Source organism: Nyctereutes procyonoides, unplaced genomic scaffold (genome assembly GCF_905146905.1).
Source record: "Nyctereutes procyonoides isolate TBG_1078 unplaced genomic scaffold, NYPRO_anot_genome, whole genome shotgun sequence".
In the NCBI taxonomy this organism is placed as follows: Eukaryota; Metazoa; Chordata; class Mammalia; order Carnivora; family Canidae; genus Nyctereutes; species Nyctereutes procyonoides.
Genome location: NW_026575044.1, coordinates 17,840,851 through 17,864,014, shown reverse-complemented (window position 1 = coordinate 17,864,014; position 23,164 = coordinate 17,840,851). Strand labels below are relative to the sequence as shown.

The following is a 23,164-nucleotide window of genomic DNA, read 5'->3' as shown; positions in this document are numbered from 1 at the left end:
AGTAATCGAAGATTAATGTTATGCCAGTTTTAGGAGTTGTGTATGCTAGTATTTGATAGTACTGAGTCCTTTGAATTTGTTAAGCAGATAAATACATTTTAAAGGCCTGTGTGATGGTAACTTTTGCTACTCATTTAGAAAGGTGGGCATGTTGTGTTGATTAAATAATCTACCATTTCTGTTTATTGATTTTGTGTGTTTTTGTACAGGTTGCTTTCCTGTTGCATCTTTGACCTAGTTTCCTAGACTCTGCTCCATGATTTAACTTGAAAGTCTGAAATGAAGATGGAGGAGGCAGTGGGAAAAGTCGAAGAACTCATTGAGTCTGAAGTCCCACCAAAAGCATCCGAACAAGAGACAGCTAAGGAGGAAGATGGATCTGTAGAACTGGAATCTCAAGTTCAGAAAGATGGGGTAGTGGATTCTACAGTTCTTTCTTCAATGCCCTGCTTATTGATGGAACTGAGAAGGGACTCTTCTGAGTCTCAGTTAGCATCCACAGAGAGTGACAAGCCGACAACTGGCCGAGTTTATGAGAGTGACTCCTCTAATCACTGCATGCTTTCCCCTTCCTCTAGTGGTCACCTGGCTGACTCAGACACGTTGTCTTCTGCAGAAGAGAATGAACCCTCCCAGGCAGAAACAGCGGTGGAAGGAGACCCTTCTGGGGTGTCTGGTGCCACAGTCGGGCGCAAATCTCGGCGGTCCCGATCTGAAAGTGAAACATCTACTATGGCTGCCAAGAAAAACCGGCAATCCAGTGATAAACAGAATGGCCGAGTCGCCAAGGTTAAAGGTCATCGGAGCCAAAAGCACAAGGAGAGAATCAGGCTACTGAGACAGAAAAGGGAGGCTGCTGCACGGAAGAAGTATAACCTATTGCAGGACAGTAGTACCAGTGATAGTGACCTGACTTGTGACTCAAGCACGAGCTCATCAGATGATGATGAAGAAGTTTCAGGGAGCAGCAAGACAATCACTGCAGAGATACCAGGTAGAGGATGTTTTTTAAACTGACTGTAGAGCAACCGATGGCATTTCTAAGCTGTCAGGCTCAGTTAGATGAGTGACACTTGAAAAAATCCAGGAGACCTGCAGCTCTGTGTAAATTTGAAGACTGCAGTGTATTAACAAGACATGGCCAATTTAAAAAACCTGTTCTGAGGTTTCCAGTGCACTTTAGCACATCAGCAAAAAAAAAAAAAAAAAAAAAAAAAAAAATTAAATGGTTAATGATAGGGACAAGATTATTTTTAAGTAATGGAATTTCTCACAGATCTCTTTCTCTGTAACACATTACCTGAATTCCCATCATTGCCTTTTTAGCACTGCTTAGATTTAATACTCACTGTTCAGCATTATTACTAAGTAAATTCTCCTCAGGAATAGGCACCTTGCTTTATTATATAGCCACTGTACTCGAGCTTATGGTGTCTGAAATGACATGTTCTATCTTCCGTTAAAGTTTTCTAGTAACTGTTCCTCCTAAAAAATAGTAGTTCTATGTGTTTTCCCCCAGTTCAGTGCATGATGAAATAGTTATCCTTGTTGCACATTTCTCTATCCTGAGTTGTCACTTGCATTGGAAAAATGGTTTTTGCAGTATTTCCCCTTTTTCCCCCAAGGTTTAAGAAATTTGATAGAAATTTGCTTATTCTAGCTCTCATTGGTGTAAGAGTGTGTAATTTATTACATGTTTGACATACTTGCTTTCTCCATACTATCATGTCTGGTACTGTGTACTACAAAGGTAGTCTTGCAATTTCAAGGTGGAAGAAAGATGAGATCTAAATGGTTCTTAATTGGTAAATTCTCATTATTGGAGAGACTCTTATGATTAGGAACATTTTATAAACTACATGACATTTAATATAATGACAGCATTGTTTATTGATATGTTAAAGAGAGGGAGGTTTTGATTTTTAAAATTTTATGGGTGACTGTTCTTTCTTCCTAGTTTTCTGAAAAGTTTGTTTCTACCCATGAAGACCACATATTGCTGATACACAAAATATTTCAAGAAAAATCATATTGGTTAATTAAACCTGTAGCCAACCAAACTTATATAAACTCAGTAACAAGAATCATTTTATAGGTGTTCATCTTACATAATAAAAGTCTCATCCATATAATATATTAAATATGAGTTTTTAACAATTAGAAATGCTTACTGTTTTAATATCTGTTGAATTCCTTTGGTAGTTCCTTGTGTTAAAATTGCTAGGGAGGGGATTTATTTTGAAGTTCATTGGTTGAATGTGAGAGAATCAGACTTTGGGGTTCTCAGGCAGGTTGTAGGTATATTTCAGTTTTACATTTAATATTTTTTAAAAAGCTTAACACCTGTAAAATAGTTTGTTCATGCATTCTTCCTATGTTCTGATCTATTAATTAAGACCATAATGATACAGTGCTTAATTTCACTAAACAGATTTTTCTGTAACCATTCCAATATTTTGCCTCCTTTTGGAAAGGGAAAAGAAGGTGGGTGAAATTCTCTTTGAAAATAGACCCAGTTATAGAGGTGGCATGAGAAATGTCTTCATGGGTTTTCTCTGTTTGGCTTACATAGATTAGGTGTGCTTCATTTATATTATCCAAACCTTGCTAATTGACTACTGTTACCAGTGTTTAAAGCTTCTGAAACACTGGTGTTCTGTTTCTTGTCTATTCTGAATTGTATATAAACCAGAACACCAAAGTATGTTATTTGAATCTATGATTTAATTTTTATTCTTCAGACCATTTAGTAAGTTTGTGGCTCTTGAAAGTTTGTAGAATTTTTTAAGGTAATCCTGGAGAATCAAATGGTAGGTAAGGTGCTGGGGCCACTGTATATGCTGTGCACCACCCGGTTTCAGGAGGTGCTGTTCATATGCAAAGCAGCAAAGATGGAACAGCCTAAGTTTAAATATTAGGAAGTTCATTTCAACTGTCCAGATTACTACCCCTAAAAAATTGTGATATCATGCATTTTTATATGTCAGTTTCCTGAGTCACATTATGACTTCAGAGAAGGGGATACACTCAACCTAATAGCAAGGGCAGTTACTGGAAAGTTGTGTAAATTGTAAAGATTGGATAAAATATGAACTGACTTGAGTACAGTAACATGGACATTCAGGTGAAATTAAAACGGGATGTGCCGGACAGAATCTCTTGGATGTTGACATTTGAATCAAGCTATTTACACAGAATGGAAATCGAGAGGAAAAGTAAAAACCGAGATTCTTGCTCTACTTTTTCATCAAGGTACATACAGCTAATTTCGTAATTCAGAAAATGCTTCATTTATAAGCTTTGTCAGCAGCATAAATGTTGAGGGAATTATGCTAAATGTTCTCTTATGCCAAATTTACAATTAATGCATTTTCTTTTAAAGAGTGAAAATGATGCAGACTCCTATATTTTATAGTGCACAATCATACATAATTAATTGAATTTTATATCTGGAAGCAAATGTTGATGAAGCTTATTGTCTTACAGTTAACAGTTAACTGACAGGCAGCTTATTACCCACATGAAATCATTCTCTCCATGAAGTTTTTGAGAATATATTGGAGTTATCAAGATAATTCTAGCAGTTCTTGCATTGGGAGGACTTAGATGAGCAAAAATAGAGTATTTTGTAGTAAATATTAATGCCAAAATACTTTGTAATGTTCTTGAGTATCCAAGGCTTTTAATCAAATGTCTCATTTATCTGTATAGATGACCTTTTTGTACCCTCAATCACACTTTGTGGTTTTATGATTAGACCATTATTTTTCCTGGTGAGGGTGGGGTGGGATGTCACTTCCCTGTAAAATCACTTTAAGTTGAAACTAGGTCTGTAAAGTCTGCTGTTACAGGGAATTTTGATTTTAGTGAATATGAATAATGGACATTAGACTTCAAGAATCAGTTCTCCGAACAGACTCACTTATGTCCATCAGTGCACACGGGGAGCAGGGAACAGTTTTTCCAATAATTGTTGTTTTTGATAAATATTTAGCATAGAGTAAACCTCAGGGTGATTTGGCTTTATCTAGTTTTCGCTGTGGTGACCTGCTTTTGTGTGGCTAAATAGTCCACAATATACATGCCTCTTCAGACTAAGTTTCCAAAAATACTATCTACCTTTGTAGGTAAGGGTCATTTGTCTGGGTGGGTAGAAAATGTAATTGAAAATCTAATTGAAAATCTAATCTGTTTTGGAGAATATCAGGGAGGCTCTTGAGGACAGTATCTAAGATCACCTGAATTCTTGATCCATGTGGCCAGGCTCATCTCCAGCTGAAGCCAGGATCTCAGTACCCCTTACTCAACATACATATTTATGTACTGAAATGCATCCAGATAAGCTGTCATCTTACCTCCCACTTTTACCATGCTTCATCAATTCTTACTTGGAAATGAAAAAAAATTTTAAGTAGTAAATGCTTTGTAGAAAATTTTAAAAATAGAAAAATGTGAAATAGATTAAAATCACAGTCCTGCTTTTGTTAACATTTGAATATGTTGCCTTTCATAATATGTAACAAAATTTATCACTATATATACTTCTGTCTTCTTTCCCTCTTAATATTGCATTTTGAACACTTTAACAAAACGCAATATTGTCTTTAAAATGTATGGATTTTGAATTATTTAGTTAACTATAAGATACGGCCCCAGTGTTGGGCCTTTGGGCTATTTTTAGTTTTTGTTACTATGAGAAAAAGCTATGAATACTTTAAGGCTTTTGACCCATACTGCCAAACTGCTTTTTAAAATATATCGTTTATTGCATCCAGGAGTTTGTGTATTTGTTGCATTATATTCTTTATATTTTTAAAAAGTCTTGCCGATTTGATGGAAGAATTATATCTTAGTGTTAATTTGCATTTCTTTGATCACTAGTGAAGCTGAGAAATCATGTTTGGCCATTTGTTATTTCGGTAAACATTTTATTCATATTCTTTTCACATTTTCCTCCTGCCACATTTTTTTTCTTATTGATTTGTGAGGATTCTTAGCCAATTGGGGATTGAATTACTTGGAAACATTTATATATTAATTTAAGCAGTGGGAACTCATGGGAGAAGACCTGAAGCCCACATTAGCAATCCTCTATTTTTTTTTTTTTTAGATTGAATATGAAGTAGCTAAAAGCCCCACCTTCCCATTTTAAGCCTCTTACATTCTTACTTTACTGTATTGTAGCTGTTTAGGAGACTTACTAAATACATTGATAACAAAGCACTGAGACATAGTAATCAGGTGAAAACTGCCTATTTTCAGCTTAGTAAATGCAAACAAGACAGGAAAAACCCATGCAATTTTCAATCTGACTATAGGTTAGACTCACTTGGGAGCATTTAGAACTAACGATGCCCAGGCCCTACCCCAGATCAATGAAATCAGAATCTCTGGGTCTCACCCAAGGCATCAGCATTTTTCCCCAGCTTTTTTGAGATATAATTGACATGCAATATCATGTAAGTTGAAGGTGTACAATGTGATGATTTGATATATGTATATATTTCAAGATGATTACTATGATAAGCTTAGTTAACAAATTTGTCACTTCACATAGTGTGTTGAAAACTTTTAAGCTCTGTTCTCAGCAACTTCCAAATATACAACATTGTTAACTGCAGTCACCATGCTGTACCTTACATCCTGAGAACTTAATCATCTTACAACTGGAAGTTTATACCCTTTGATCACCTTCACCCATCTTCCCCATTCAGCCACAGTCTACTCTATGAGTTTGGTTATTTTGGATTTTACCTACACATGAGATCATCATTTTTAAAGCTCCTCAGGTGATTATGGTGAGCAACCAGGGCCAAGAGCTACTACTCAGTTAAGTGGTAATATTAAGTCTCGCATTGATTTCACAAAATCATTGTGACACCGGTAGTCTGACTCAGTTAAGTTTTGTTACTGCTGGGTATCAAGTTATGAACAGTGGAGTCTAATTTTTAAAAGTCATGTTAGGGGGATCCTTGGGTGGCTTAGGGGATCCCTGGGTGGCTCAGCGGTTTGGCACCTGCCTTTGGCCCAGGGCGTGATCCTGGAGTCCCGGGATCGAGTCCCACGTCCGGCTCCCAGCATGGAGCCTGCTTCTCCCTCCTCCTGTGTCTCTGCCTCTATCTCTCTGTGTCTATCATAAAAATAAATAAATAAATCTTTAAAAAGAAAAAAAAATAAAAGTCATATTAGTTATAAAAACCATAGCCCAGTTTTGTATTAATAAGCATTTTTTCTTTTACTCCACTTAAGTTATTATTTTGAAAGCATGCATTGTTTAAATGTGTGGTTTTCTCTATGGTGCAATGTCTGGATAATGTTACTTAAATTTGGAAGCTTTGAAATCTTACTGGTGGATGTCTTTTGGCAATCTCTTATATTAAGGCACTAAGGTATTATTTTTGGCCTGCTTTTCCTAACTTCCTAAAGTTGAGTGCCTATTTTAACTTTGTATATGCAAAAGTGTAAGCTTTGCTTTCAGTAAGTCTTTTTCTCAAAGTGGGATATATTTTAGTTTTAATTAAAGGACATACGTGTTTTTAAGCTGAGAATATTCCCGCTTTTTTTTTTAATAGACTATTTTTTAGAGCAGTTTTAGGTTTACAGCAAAATTGAGCAGAAGGTAACAGAGACTTCCCATAAATTCTCTGGTCCCACATATGTACAGACTCCCCCCACTATCAGCAGCTCCAACCAGAGAAAATGATGAATCTACATTGATGATATTATTCAAAATCCGTAGTTACACCAGGGTTCACTCCTTAAGATTTTTTAAAATTTATTTATGATAGACAGAGACACAGGCAGAGGGATAAGCAGGCTCCATGCTGGTAGCCCGACACAGGACTCAATCCTGGGACTCCAGGATTGTGCCCTGGGCCAAAGGCAGGCGCCAGACCGCTGAGCCACTCAGGGATCCCCATTAGGGTTCACCCTTGGTGTTACATGTTCTGTGAGTCTTGACAAATGTATAATTAGTCCTCGTTTTTAATATTTTAGAATGTCTTGCTTATTATCAGTGTTTATTTCTGATAGTCATCTCTGTGAGGCTGCAACTTACCTCAGTATCCCTAGCATAAGTATTCTTACATCATTATCTCAATTCAGCCATTTTTCAGTGTTTGTTGAAAAATAAGGCAGCACCAGAATCTGAAACAGATCAAAGTAGGCATCCTAATTTCTTGTCCTCTACGCTTATGTTTACCCAGCACTTATAATGGGGATAAACTGCTTAAAGAAAGTTTAATATTCTTTAAATTTCATTTAGTGTTTCCATAAGTGAAATACAAATTTTGGGGGAAGGCATGTTCTTGAGAAAATTTTTGTATGAACAAGAGTTTTTTTTAAGTGTGAGGACAAGGGATGGAGTAGTCGGGAAAAGGAATAATATGAACTTAGAGGATAATAAACTCTGTGAAGTTTTTATTTTCTAAGTAGAATTGGGCCAAAAATTTGTCCCATAGCTGTTTAGGCATTGAAAAGAGGTGGCATGACTGATGAAATAGTTCCCGTTATCTAGGAAAAACACTGCTTTTCTTAATACTGAGACCTGGGAAATTTTTCTTTCGCATCTTTATAAAAAGCCACTATGAGATACAGTGAACCATATTTTCATAAATACCCTGGAATAAATACAATAGAGCTCTTTATAAGACTTCTTGATATAGGTAGATGGGTTAAGGCCAAGATTAAATGATTTCCATCATTCATCTATTCAGCAAATATTTAAGCACCTACTATGTAGTGTGTGACTGAATGCAGCAGTGAATGAAAAGTCTCTGCTGTCATGGAACTTAATCTTTTTTTGAGGAGACAGATTATAAATGAATTTGTCATATGCTATTAGAAATACACACTATGGATAACAATAAGGCAGGATATAAGAGAAAAATTGACTAGGAATGGAGTAGAAAAGCTATTTCAGATAGTATTGTGGTCAAGAGTGGTCTGAAGAAGTAACATTTTTAATAGCATCCTAAGGAAAAGAGGTCAGCATAGTTTTATTGGAGACCTAAACTATATGGTGGGATTCAATCCAAACCAAAAATAATCCTGTCTAGTTCAAGGATAAAACAGTGTGTGTGGAGGACCATATCCTAAATCCCATGAGATGACTTCCTACAGGATATTAATAGCTATACATTGTTCACATGTTTGGGAAGTGCTGGACCATGTGAAAACAGGGTTGTTTTGTTTTGTTTTACTGCAGGACATCTCAGGCATTTATGTGCTCTGCAGAGCAGGAGGATATAATTTGTAGTATATCCTAAACCTAATCACAAACTTTTTTTTTTTTTTAAATCATTTTACCTTTTAGCAGTTGCAAAGACCAGGGTTTGTAGAAAGCTGACCCAGAGCTTGTATACATGGATTGTGTATATCCTTTATGCGGTTTCCCATAAGGAATATTTTTTAACTTAATATAAGAGCATTTGATAAAAATCAGTCAGTTGAGAGTTAATTGTATACTGATTTATTATGGGTCAGCTGTGAAAACAGTTTTTAGAATTTTAAAGTCAAAGCAGTGAAAATATTCAGGGATACAATGGTTCTCAACCAAGTAAAATCACCTGGGGAGCTTAAAACAATAAAACAAACCTTCAATGCCTGGGAGCCCCCGGTTTTGATATTTGTTAAACCACTCCAGGTTTTTATGTTCAGCAAAGGTTGAAAACCACTCTTACAGATTAATAATTAGTTGTATAGTAACAATACTAGTTGCCAGGCAAATAATATTGAAGCTGTGAAAAATGGTAGTGTTATGTTATTTAATTTTTCTTGGAATTACTTTACTTTTGTTCAGTTAACTTAAGTGCTGCTTATCCAGGCTTTATATGGCTCATTTCAGTAATGCTTAAGCCATTTTCCTGAATAAGCATGTCTTAATAAAAAATACAATTTTCTGAATTAATGTTTTATCAAATAGCCTCAGTGTCTTTAAAGCTAACTTCAATTATGCTGGGGGATTTGAAGGAGCGCCCAGGGAAATTCCAAGATTACTTGACAGGGTTACTGTGTATGATAGGAACTGCATAGGCAGTGTCCTAGAAGAGGCCATGAGCTGTTTTTCCGAGATACAGAGGCAGACAGAAAAGAAGTTTCACGTGTGGATGGAAAAGCTAACTCACCTTGATGCTGGAGAAGAGAACAAGCAGCTGTGGAACCCGGGGAACTTAAAATGCAACTAGTTGGCCAAAGAATTTCCCCTCTCACCCAGTCAGGTGCTTGCTTACATGCAGATGCCTGATTTCCAAGAACTATCACAGCAGCCCTTTGGTTCTTGAGCGACTTGTCGAAATGTTGACAGTACAGAATTCCCAAAGACTTAAAACAGTTTTCCATTTAACTTTGCCAAAAATAGCAATATTACAGAACAACCTTTAAAATTGTCACAAAATCAATTGTGTTAACTCTCTGGTGTTTGGACCGTATAAAGAAAGAATAGTTTTGCCTTTTGTAAGTTTCTTTTGATAGTGTTTTAAAAATTAAAATAGTAAACAGTTTCTTTTTAAAAAATTAGATATTCAAAACAGTTGGATAAATTTTAGCTTGTATTTCATTACATGTGGTTGGAACATAGAACCATACTTAGATGATAGGAGTGATCCTCATTTTTAGGTTTTTTTCATGCCAACAATATAAGATATAGGGAATATTAGTAAATTCAAATAGGTACTTAATTTCTTGATCTCTAGTGTTTATTTTCTATACTCGACTCTCTCTGAGAAGGAGGAATCGTGTAATTAATCCCACTCTGAAGGCCATAAGTGATGAATGTACTGCAGGAACATTTTTATATCATTTTTCCATATGTCATGTAATGAACGCATTTGTTGCTAGTCTTTAATGAATTGTAACTTTCAATAATATTTGTATGCAGGAAGAATGAATTAACCTGAGGAAATGAAATGTATAATCTACCTACTATGCAAGATATTGTGGAGAAAGCAGAATAGAATGGAGTTTGACTACATGCATGAGAATTTTTCACTGCTACATAGATGAACTTTTATCTTGAGCATTAATGTAAAACTCAGTGCCTGAGGCAGTAACCTGGCATACATCAGTGAAATTGTCTGGTATCCTGATGTAAAGGGTGCTTCTAGAGGAAACAGTTGAAATGGTCACTCTGTTAAGGATGTGTATTGAATGGGTTTTTAAGTTACTAGTGACTAAGTGTATTAGCTAATGTACTACCAATTTAATTTTGTTTTGAATCCTCTGGCAGAAAATAAACCACCCTTTGGCATGTTAAAGAGCCTATAGAGTGTGTCAAAGGGGAGAAAATATCACAGGATTGAAAGTCTTGCAACATGATAGCTGTTCTTGTGTGTGGCCTGGGATTGGGAAATATTGGTATTTTATCTTTTCTGGGTTGCTTAGACTATTGTAAGAAACCACTAAATTTGGATGAAATATTTTAGTAGGAATATACAACTTTGCTAACACTGTTTTTGTTTAAGATTTTGCTATAGTGGATTTACTTATAATAAAAATTTATTAGTCTTTCCCTTCAAATTTATAACTTAATAACTTCTCAAATATGGAAAAGGTTTATTAATATTTAATGAAGTTGCAATTTTGGGAAAACTAATTCTAAGAGGAAGGGGAAAGGAAGGTAGTTTATTTAACAATGAACTTTAATAATTTATCAGAAAATTGTTAGTACATTTTCTATTTATTTCTTTTTCCAAATATTTGCAACTTCTAAATTAATTGTAATAGACCAAGCCAATTTTTTTCTTTTCTAGTTTTTATTATTTGAAAAATAAACTGTGATATACATATATATATATATATTTTCAAAACTGATGGATGAGAATTGGGAGTTAACTTTGGGGGAGGCTTTTATTAATGTGCTCAGTTCTCTTTGAAGAATGTATGTAGGAATTAATGAAAAAGACTAGAAGTCTCTTTATTGTGTAATGACTGTCAGATTTCCTGAACTTGATATTTGACAAGTAGGGGGTAAGGTTTGAACACTAGTGCAATTTGCAATAAATTTCTTAACATCAGCTAAGCTCTTACATAATATTAGTATGAATTTTCACCATAAAGTATATAGAAATTTATTATAACTGATTTTTCTCTGAAATGATAGTGCAACATTTGTAAATGACTTCAGGTTGTATTTTTCTTTTATTAGATTAAGTTTTATATCAACAGGAAGAATGTACTGGTTTGAGATGACTCACTAGATTTTAACTAATCTGTAATCTTGAATTTGAGATATTTTCGGGGAAGTTTGTTCTGTCTTCAGTTTCTTACTGGGATCACAGATTTTACTAGACATGGACTTTTAGACATAAAAAAATGTAAGGGGCGCATTTGGTGGGCTCTCTTGGTAGAACATGCAGCTCTTCATCTCAGAGTTGTGAGTTCAAACCCAACATTGGGCGTGGAGCCTACTTTAAAAAGTAAATTAAAAAAGTTCTGCATGTTAACATGAATACTTTTATATGCATGTATAAACTGCTTTAAGCTCTTGGCAGGTTTTTTTTTGTTTCATGATTTAATATTTGATATATTAAGCATGTACTGATGTTTTTAATTTTTAAAATAGAAAATTTTAATAATTGATATTCTGGGTAGGAATAACATTTAAGATATTTGGGAGATGTTAAACATTAATAATTTTGAGAAGCCTTTCTCATAATTTTGGGTAAACAGGTGAAAAGAGGTTTTGGTAGAAAGAAAAGGAACACTAAAATATATTGATTTCATTCATAGAATATATTCCAAAATAGTAAAATTTATTCTAAAGTAAAATTTGGCACTTTGTGGTTCAGTCTGTTTAATAATAATTAAAGAATAATTTTGTAGTAGAAACATACATGCAAATTTTATCCTGATTTTTATTTTCTCACAGTGCCTTGAAAATGTGTTGTTGTCTTAGGGAATATTATTTTGAAAAACAGTAAGTTTTCATATGAGTTGTGCTTTAAAATGATTACATTTTGCCCAGATTGCACAATTTAAAAATTCGTCTCTCAAAAAAGTTTGTTTTTATATTATATATATTTAAAGAAGTATCAAGTATTGAAGTAATTTTAATACTTATTTTACATGACTGCTGTTGTGGATTATTGAATTCTCCTTTAGTGAGGCAAAGTTTGTATCCCTAAGAATATACCCTCTCCTCCATGGGGGTTATGTTCCAAGACCCCAATGGATGCCTGAAACCATGGATAGTATCAAACCCAACATATATTGGTTTATCCTCTACAAACATGCCTGTGATAAAGCTTAATTTGTAAATTAGGCACAGTAAGAGATTAATAGCAATAATAAAATAGAACAATATATTACAATAATTTAAAATCAGTTATGTGAATGTAGTCTCAAAATATTATACTGTACTTGCCCTTCTTGTGATGGTGTGAGGTGATAAAATGGGTACGTGATTAGAGGAAGTGAGGTGAATGACCCAAGTTCTGTGACGTACTGTTAGGCTGCTGTTGACCATTTGTCAGAAGGAGGACCATCTGCTTCCTGACCACTGTGGACTGATGGTAACTGAGCCCAAGGAAGTGAAACCACAGTTAAAGGGGGACTGTTGTACTCATAAAGACTACAGCTAAGAAATGGGAATGACTTTTAGATCATGTGGTGGCATTTTAATGTAGGTTTTGGTTTAGAAGTGCCTAGTGGTCTTCCCTAATTTCTCTTGAATTCCCTTAATTTTCCTAGAATTTTACAAAGAGTAAGAATGTATCCTGTATGGACCTTTTTGTAGTATATAAAGGGCTAAGGCTGGGAAGAAACTTCTTTCAACTTAAAACATTAATCTAGATGTGGTTGAAATGCTTTTTATTTAAGAATAAAGTCCCATATCTGAACATGTCATTTCTCTAATATGTACATATGGACTTAGGTGATGATCCTTAAAGGGAGGCATTATCCCCTCACTGAAGGTAAATGTGTTTTCTGATAATGTTTACAGACTACTTTCTGCCTAGTTTGTACTAATTCAGTGTTCTAACACATTAGATTTTTAATCATTTTAAAAGCATTTAACCAGCTGATTAGAATTATCTGGTTATTTGAACTAGTTGTTAGGTAATAACTCTCTCAATTGTATTGACGTGTATTTTGTGCACAGTATTAAAAACGAGTGTAATAAAAGCCCAAATAAAATTTTAATTTAGAACACAACACAGCGAAATTAAAATCGTAAGATTTACTGTTTTGTTTGAAGTTTTGTTTTTTTTTTAACTTAGAACAAAGGATTCTGTCATTTTGGGGCTCCAAGAGAAAAAGCCTGTTTTCTTGTTACCAAATAAGAGGAATGAGCCCCATCCTAAGGATGTGTGTGTTTGCATGTGTGTGTGTACACATATGCCCACCTTCAGAATTCTGAATTGACTATTTTTATTAATGTTCTACTTGAGAGTTGTTGGAGACAGATGACTATGTAGTAGTCTTACAGGAATTTTAATGGATTCACATCAGTATCCATTCATTGCTTCCTATATGTATGTAAGAAAAAGTTTCCCACATGTAAGCCTAGTTAGGGTGATTAAATTGAAGAAAAACATGACTTTGTGGATTTTCTTTTAATTGTCAAAGGTTTTTGATCTCGTTTATTCCACTAGCAGACTGAGTAAATAATTTTGCTTCATTGCTTTGTCATTCTCCACTATATAGATTTAACAGCGAGATCCAGGTCTTTGGGTCCAGGTATATCTCAATTTACCTAAGATTTATTACTTAAAATTTTTATTCAAGGCAGAATAGTAGAAATGAAATAATTTTAAATGTATTAAAATCTGTTAATGAAAGAAATGCTATTGTGAATCCTTTTGTTGAACAAAACTCAAGTTGATATTACTGATAAGTTTCATTTTTAATATACAGCTGAATTTGCCTAATGGCACAGCTACATGAAAGTCATAGGAAAGATGGCGAACAGGTTCCTTGCTGTCACTTGTTTATAATAACAGGTTGTAGACAAGCTGTCTTATGGAAGTGACCTTTTAAACTAACTGTACCTGTTACGTTTTGTTTAGCTTATATTGATTTCCCTTTCTCCTGTTTGAATTATTTAAATAATACAGTATGGTGACAATGAAAAAGATTTTGTGGAATGTTACTTGTTAGAAAATACAGTATCGAAACAATTTCAGCAAATTTATAAAACAAAGTTTTTTTAATGTTCAGTAAAACTTGTTCTCGAAGAAAAATTCTTCTCAATCCTTTCTAAAAATGATATGTGTCCATAATCATTGTACGGATAAGAAATTTGTATTCTTGTCTAGAATGAATTGTATACAACATGAATAACTTCCAAGTTTCTACACTTCTCATTTTTTTCTTGATTTCTGTTTTTAATTTCTCTGAATTTTAGGAAAGTTGGTGGGGATTGAAAACTCTTAGTTTACTAGCATTGAGTAGATTTTCCTACCTTATATTTACCACAGCATAAAATATAAGACATCCTAAACAATGAAGGAATAATAATCTATGAAGAAGTATATTCTTGGTAATGAAATCTTACAACTTTAAGATTTGGGGAGAATGTTATAAAAAAACTGATTTTTATTTTATTGCATTTTCTTTATATCTTTTACCTAATAACTGCATTTGAAGTGTAATAACTAATCTAGATGAATAAAAGTTTTAAAAAAGAAATGTTTCTTGTTACTCTGTTAAGGACAGCATTGGTTATTATTAGTAATTCTCTACCAGTTAATTCATATTAGTTATTTGGGAGTCAGGAAGCTTGCTTTTCCATAATGAAATGATGGTATTAGTTTGTAGTGAGAATAATCAATAATAGATTTTACATGATGTTTTGAGATAATTTTCAGGTTTTTTTGTAGTTAGTATATTGAGAAAGGAAATAAATACCAATGTTAATACAAAAGGTATTGAGATTCTTTTCCTATATGTATATCCTACTAAGTTATCCTCTTAAAAATTGATGAATATTGGGAAAATAGAATTTAGACTACTTCGAGGAGTAATCAGAATGCTGGAATGTAGGTGTGTCTTTAGTAGGGATCAAAGACCTGGAGATGTGGCTAAAATCCGATCTAATTTATGTGTTCTTTGTGAATAGAGTGCAGATATTTTAATTTTCTCTATAGATCTGAATCCTAAAGCAGAAGATTATGAGTTTGTTTCTGAAATAGGAAGATAAGTTGAAAGATGGTGACCTCTTCAGGTGCCCTGTTTTCTGTATTTTTAGGGTTTTTTTGAATATCCAGATATATTACCCAAGTTACTTAATAACCTCCTAATTTTCCTAACTTTGTAGTTAGTGGTGAAATGTTAAATTTTCTTTCTTGAGATCAATTTTCTAACTACTCTGATAATCTTGAGTATTTGCTTTTATCTCTTTGGTCCTTTCAAAATTAACTCATCAGTATCGCAGGTAACTTTTCTGGCTGGACAAAACAACCTGTCATTTACCATTTGATATAAGGACAGATATAACCCTTAGGGCTTAATTCACACTTTGCAAACTTTATAATCTCAAGAATTTTAATAATTGAGATGAGTATAATGGAAGAAGTACAAAATAGATACTGCTTTAGTTTTCTTTTGAAAATCCTTTAATACCAGGTGCCTGGTATTAAGCCAGGTGCTGGCTCCAATTGTTGGAGCATGCGACTCTTGATCTTGGGGTTGCAAGTTCGAACTCCGCATTGAGTGTAGAAATTACTTTAAAAATAAGTAAAAATTTAATTAAAGAATGAAAACGACAATGCTAAAATATAAAGTTTCAGTGTATATTGTGCATTTTATTTCTCTTTAGCCTTGTTTTCTCAGACATTTTTCTTTTCACCAAAATAGCTTTTGGTATTACTCTGCAGAAAATATATACACACAGTTTTTGGTATTTAAAGCTTCTTTTCTAGAGATGGCACTTTTCTATATAGATTTTTGTTTTTTTTGGGTAGATATAATTATTCGTCTTTTCAAAAGCTGCTTTGAAAATGACTGCTTTCTGTTTCTTCATATTCTGTGTGTGTGTGTATGCACACACCCTTTGATAGTAATAAAAATATAAATATTCTCAAGTATTCTCAATTGCAAGTGTACATTTCCACTTTGTTAATTATTTTGGTCTGTAATGAAGAAGTCTTTTTTTCTTGAGTAGATGCTACTAATATGCAAGTTTCCTTCTTGAGGTTTACCCTTTCCCTCAATTCCTCATACCCACATCTTATTCCCCCACACCTCATTCCCTCATCTGGCCACCACACACAAACACACACACACACACACACACACACACACACACACTCACACACTCTCCCTTTTTAGATCACTTGAGTAGGTAATTTCTAAGAACCCTTTCAGGTGTAACTGTTTTGAATATGACTATCTGGATTGAGGCCAAGTGTGATTTCCACCATTGTCTTGATGTTGTAGATAATGGCATTGGGCCTAGGCCCTTTAATGACTGGCAGTAGAGTTTGAATGGAATTTGGGACTAACAAAATAGAGTTTTCCTCTCCTCGTGAGGGGTTTTAGGAGTTTATATAGTAGGGGTGACAGAAGGAATTTTCTCTGGGCTTTATTGTATATTACTATAGTCATAGAAATGGGAGTTGAAGGGGCAAAGCATCTGTTGGACCATTGCTCCACCTTTCCTTGGGTCTAATACTTAGTCAAAAGAGAAGGAGAAGTGGCATTTCTAGGATGTCTGGCATACAAAAGGAATACCCTCATCCTGGAAGACTGACAACACTTGTGTTAGTGTGAGGGGTCTGTAGGCAAGGGTGATGCAAAATATGAAATAGTCCAGAAATGATCTCTATTTGGGTTTGAAACATTTTTATATGAATGCACCCAAGCTGACATGACACTTTATTTTTTAATTTTTTAAAAGATTTTATTCATTTATTCATGAGAGACACACAGAGAGAGGCAGAGACACAGGCAGAGAGAGAAGCAGGGAGCCTGAACGTGGGACCCGATCCTGGGTCTCCAGGATCAGGCCCTGGGCTGAAGGTGGTGCTAAACCGCTGAGCCACCTGGGCTGCTCTGACGTGACACGTTAGACAAAAAGTACAAAAACCCCATCTGCGGTGATCTCAGCAATCAAATATGAGGCACCAATGCAGGCAGTGATGTTTTCTCAAAGCTTTTTTTTCCCCCTAAGATTTTATTATTCATGAGAGACACCCAGAGGGAGTCAAAGACATAGACTGAGGGAGAAGCCGGCTTCCTGTGGGGAGCCCGATGCGAGACTGGATCCAGGACTTTGGGATCACATCCTGAGCTGAAGGCAGATGCTCAACCACTGGGCCACTCAGGAGTCCCAACTTCTTGCATGCAGGCTCTGTAGAGCAGAATTTGCACATAAAGAGAAACAATAAAGTAGGGCAGATGCTAAGTATGATGGAAGAATGGGGCAATAGACCAGTATTATGTTGTTATGTCATCTTTAACTCTTGCTGTAACCCTCTGAAGAAACAGTCCTACAGCTAAGTAGTTGGCAGGACTTAACCTCTTTGTTTGCTGCCAAAGATCTGTATGTGTTTCCTGTGCTGCTGTCTCTTGTATATTCCTGAGTCCCTCAACACTGAACACCTGTAATATAATTGATTTTGGTTCCACCTAAGTGGGACTTAAATCTCTCATCTGTAAAACAAGTATTGCAAATTATTTACTACCTTATGTAATTTTAAAGTTCTCTGCTTTTGGTTGTCAAATTTGAAAAGGGGTTTGTCAGGAATAAACGTAGTGGATGTTTTGTTTGGCCTCTTTTTTTTTTAATTTAACATTTTTTCAGTGAGATTTAAGAGAACATATTTGAAAAAAGTAATTCATGAAATTAATCACTTGATGACAACAGTACATAATGTTTAAGGTCCATAGAAAGTGTAAACTTCACTGTATCAGGAATGTGTGATGACACAGACACACATTTTATTTGAAAAATTAGAATCTGTTTATAGGCTAGGAAGTCAGTAAGAGGGTACAAACCTATTTCTAGCATAAAATGGGCAAATTGATGTTCCTAAAAAGTCCATGGGTTGCTTGACTTTTATTTTTTCGTGCCTTATAATTCTAACGAACAGCAAAAAGTTCAAAATATTTCAGTCAGGAGGAGAAACAGCACTTTGATTAACCACAGATCGAATAGTTATTAACTAATTATGTTAAAGTTACCTTTTTGAGATGTATTTTTAATGATTATAGAAAAGCTAGTAAATTCATTATTTTAAATTTGTGTTTTAAGACTTTGACAGACTTCAAGGTTAGCAGATGGGAGAGGGCAGTTTGGCTAATCCTTAAATGGTGTAACATGGAAATCCTTAAATGCTGTAACATGGAATGTGCTTACATTAATGATTAAATTTTAAATTGGAAATGTTTCTATGTGTAACTACTTGAAGGGGCTATTTTAATGTTTTTGAAAGTCAAAATAATCTTAGTAGCAGTGTATTTGTTTTAACAGCATAGAGGAATAATCAAGTGGGAAGGAGGATGGATGGTATCTCCGTCTTTATTCCATTCTGTAAAGAATTGTTCGAGTCAGATTGGAAGCATAGTCGTTGCTTCTGTTATTAATGTGCTGAGTTTTCCTAGCTCCTCCTAAGTGGCTTTTTTCTCCCTTTCTTTTAAAAGGCAGATAAGATTACTGCAGGATCTTACTCGTCTCTTAATTCTGCTGTGCAGCAAGAATCACTTTTAAAAGAATATCACAAATTATTACCATCAGCTTATACCTAGTGGTTTAAAGTCCAATCCTTGATGCTAACTGCTTGAAACATACCTTATTTAATCTTGGTTTGCTAATGATGAGTGCAAGATGACTTGGACCACAAGATTCTTAATTGTGGTTTCTTCTTAGAAAAAAGATAAAAAGGCAACCATTCCTTTATTAAAATTTGTATAGTATTGACTTGTCATCATTTTGGATATACTGGAAATGAGAAATGACACTGATAATTTATTTTAACTTTTAAGTGTAATTAAAATATGAAAATATTACAGTTGTCTTTGTTTATGATGAATACTGAATTTAAGCTAAGCTATAAGGTTTGCTGTTTGGAAATATGGAAGATACAAGAATGAAGCCAGATAACAAGTTTATGCTTGTATTTCCTACTGATGAAGACTTTCAGACAAGTTATTGCCATGGGTAGGTGATGTTAACTCTGCATGTACATATACAACTCTATTCTTTGCATGATTCTACATGTAGGAGTGGTACAATTTTGACTTGACTGTTGACCTGATGCCTCAATTTGGTGGTTGTCAGTGGGGGGAAGGAGGGTGTTTGAGAGCAAGAGGTTGTGAACGGTACCAGTGGTATAAATTTTAAGATAAATCATTAATATTTTGGTAAAAACACCTAACTAAAGCCCTTTTAAAAATAGAACATTTGGTCAAATAGTCAATATTGTACTTGACCCTCATATCTTCTGCACCCGAGTATTTCAACATCACACAGTATCTTGATCCCATAATAATCATTTTGAACTCTGACGAGAACTCCATAAATGATACAGCTTTCTTTTCTTATTTAGAAAAGAAAAATATCAAACATGAATGGTTTGCTATTTGAGCTGATATCCATTACCAACTGATATTGAGGCCACACTATTGAATTTTATGAACTTGATTTGCCCTTTTGGGAGAACTGGAAATTATTTTTAAGTAGTCAACTGAAATTGTCATGATCGTCAGAATTTCATATTGTGACATGTCTGTTCTTTATACTGTGGCTCTTAACAACTCATTTTCTTTTATTTGGTCATTTTTATTTTTAAAATGTTGCTACATAAACCCCTGGTTTGAGAACTTTGCTTTAAGGGATAAATACGCCAAATGTGTTCCATCTTTTGTTCACTGACAATTTACACAATGGATTTTTGTATTAAAACTAATCTTCATTGTGTTCTATTTTAATGATTCATTGGCATATGTATTCATAGTCAAGAGTTTCATAAAATAGGTGTGTTTAATGTTAAACAATCTTGATCATAAATCTTTATGGAAATACATAATTTGCCTGCACTTCATAAATAGCTGTTAGAGAAACTGCATTCCTTTATTTCTGCTTTGTTCTAAAATGGAGATAGTTGTAAGGGATGTTTTTGATAATTGAATGAAAACTGTATTTTTGCTTTTTGCTGTTGCATTAGAAAGGGTAGCATTAGCATTTTAAAGCATGTATCTGTTCTACAAGCATGAATATTGAGTTATTTTAGCATGAATCACTGCAGTTTAATTACTCTGGAACTCTGCTGCCTTTTTCAGCTAGTTAGGGTGATTTGGAGGTAGAAGGGATCTCTTATTTTCCAGTAAGAACTTTAATATCTTCCTCTAAAATAACCCATAAGGTTGCATATTGTTGCCTTAGAGAGTGAGCTGGTGGTCTTTCTCAGGGAAAATAAAATTTAAATATCCCTAACAAGACATCTAAAGCAAAATCCTGAAGGTGGATTTTGTGAGTATTGTCTTTTTGTAGAATGTTGTAAAATGCATAACATCCCTGATATTTGTAAGGGGCTTTACTGGACATAGTTAAGTAGAGCTCTTAGTGTTAGCCTTATTTCTTTAAAATAGGAAAATATGCATTTTTCTTCTCTGAATCTAGTAGTGACCTTTAAGCATTAGCTACTAAGAAAAAGAACTAGATTGATTCTCTTAAAAACTATAAATTGAGTTTTAATAGTTTGCATCAGTTTTTTTCCTTTAAAAAATCAGTTTTCTCTGTGGAGTCGTCTTTTGCTCTTTAGAAGTATGACAAGAATTCAATGTAACTTTGTTCAGTATAGTCTTGTCTTCTGTTCTTCATTATCTCCTTTTCTCCTTTTCAAATGTGTCCCTCATCTTGATAAGCTTGGGTTTTTTCCACTTTCACATCATGTACAAAATACAGCTGTATAAAGTGTAGCTTTTCTGACCAGATAGAATAATAAGATAAAGGCAACTGGCATTTAGAGGGCTTTTAGTTGCAGAAGTATTTTTCACCCCAGAAGTTAGATACAAGTATACATTTTCTTTCCTCCCTAGATGGACCTCCAGTTGTAGCTCATTATGATATGTCTGACACCAGCTCTGACCCAGAAGTGGTAAATGTGGACAATTTATTGGCGGCTGCAGTAGTTCAAGAGCACAGTAATTCTGTAGGAGGCCAGGACACAGGAGCTACCTGGAGGACCAGCGGGCTTCTAGAGGAGCTGAATGCGGAGGCAGGTTGGTCTCCCTCCCCTCCCCCTTCTCTAATGGTGTACTGTGCATGTGTCCTGGCAGCTGTTTTCCTTGTAGTGAACCCTGCCGATAAAGGCAGGCCAACTAAGAGACATCTGGCATTAGATGATTGTGACTATCCAGGGTGCCATTTATAACTGAAAAGGAGATGGGGGTAGTATGTCATTCATCTTTCCTCATTTGAAGGAAGCAAAAATGAGAAATAATTGTAGGCATAGGTAGATTCCAATAGACCTATTTCTTGGGTTAAAAATACTTAATATACACTAAAACCCACCCACATGGCCTTAATACCCCTCCCCACCCCCTGTTCTTCAGATGTTTCCCTCACTTAATCAGTACTGTGACCTTACCTTGCAGTTTGGGGAGGGAGCTGACTAAACCTGTCCCCAGGGACTGTTCCAGTTGGGGGGCGGGTGCTTCACTGTTTCTTCTGCTTTTAGGTGTGCCAGGTCCCTGTCAGTTCTTCTAGGGTGGTTCTCATGTTGTCTTTTCCAATGCTTTCCTTTCAGTTTCTGCTTCTGGTATCTCAGAAAAATCTTTCCCTGTCTTGCATAATTTATCTGGGCTCTGTGATGATTCTGAAGAGTGATATTTATTCACTAAAAGAAACCATTGCATTGCTTTTGAAAGCATTGCCCATTGCCTTCTAGTCTCCTTAATTGTGTTCCTCAGCACTTTTTTCAACATTCTTTCTCACTTAAATCTTTTTCTTAAAGCACTACTACTTAAGTTTGAGAAGAGAGGAAGGGGGTTAAGAGACTGCTTTTAGTGTATATTTTCCTACTTTATTGTTACAGAGGATTATGGTTTCTAGTTAAATTATGCATAGCATTAGCTTCTATGAGCTAATCTTAAAACTTAATCAGTACCTAAAATATTATGTTTATGGCAAATGAGTTTTACAAAAATAATAGTGGGTTTAGAACTTTTTATATTGAAATTGCTGGGAAATAAAAAAGGAGACAGAACTCCATAGATCATTGTCCTTAATTCTTCCTTCCATAATCTTTGATTGGAACAAAATAAAAATCTTTTACTTGTTGAGTTTCTGCTTGATTTATTGTAGCCAATTTTGGAGTACGACCTGAATTAAGTTTTAAATATCTTTTGTCTGCTAACTGCTTTTTTGACCTTGGACAAGGTGTTTCTCCTTTGGATTTCAATATTTATATATATAAATACTTGCTTTGCCCAACAAGGATCTTTTAAGGATTTACTAATAATAAGTACTTTTAAAAATTAAGCAGTAATATTATATATGAAAGGAGAGTAGTTTGACCACATTTTGTGCAATATGTATTTCTAAGTTATGTGAATTTTGTTCTGTACACTGGATAGTTTATCTTCTTTTTTCATTTGTTGACCAGTGATCCATTCTACTTCACTCTTATTTCCCTGTATCTTAGTCTTGCCGTTAAATGTAGATCGCTGTATAGTAAAGTCTTGGGGAAAATATGAATGATTATTGTTTTGTCTTTGATGTAGAGAGAATTTTAATACTAGTTTGAGCCATGTGGAATTACTAATATTTGACTTTTTGACCTACAGCAAACCTAGCAGATTCAGACAATTCAACCTGATAGTGCAAAGGTGTGTCTTAAAGTCACCAGTGTGGGGCTGACATCACATTTTAAGATTCAAGTAATTGTTAGCTTGATTGTTTAAAACATCGCTAGCCTTTGTGTACTTACATCTAATTTTGATTTTTTTTTTTAATTCAGTCATACAAAGTTTTAAAGATTTATCAGTCAGGTACCTAGCACCATTATTAAAAAATGAAGCATTACAAAAATATGTGAGGGAAACCTCCATGGCTTCAACTCTGTTCCCTTTCCTTTTCCCTCTCCATTCCAAAGCTGTCCTGAATTTGGTATTTGGTATTTGCCTGTGTGTTGTTTCTTTATATTGTTACTGCATTTGTTATGGATCTATAAACAAACGTGTATGGTATTACATTGAAGGTAATAATTTGTAACTTGCTGTT

General features: G+C 34.6%; 1 protein-coding gene across 2 annotated transcripts in view; it reads left to right on the top strand.

Moving 5' to 3' along the window:
- The window catches only part of ARK2N (arkadia (RNF111) N-terminal like PKA signaling regulator 2N), an 80,505-nt gene that overhangs the window by 36,243 nt on the left and 21,098 nt on the right, over positions 1–23,164 (top strand). The window contains exons 2-3 of one of the 2 annotated variants that reach the window (XM_055324217.1): positions 210–994; positions 20,980–21,162. In XM_055324217.1, coding sequence (XP_055180192.1) covers positions 280–994; positions 20,980–21,162 — 898 coding nt within the window. In that variant the 5' untranslated portion in view covers positions 210–279. The remainder of the gene's footprint in view (positions 1–209; positions 995–20,979; positions 21,163–23,164) is intronic. The other variant, XM_055324218.1, reaches the window with a different exon arrangement.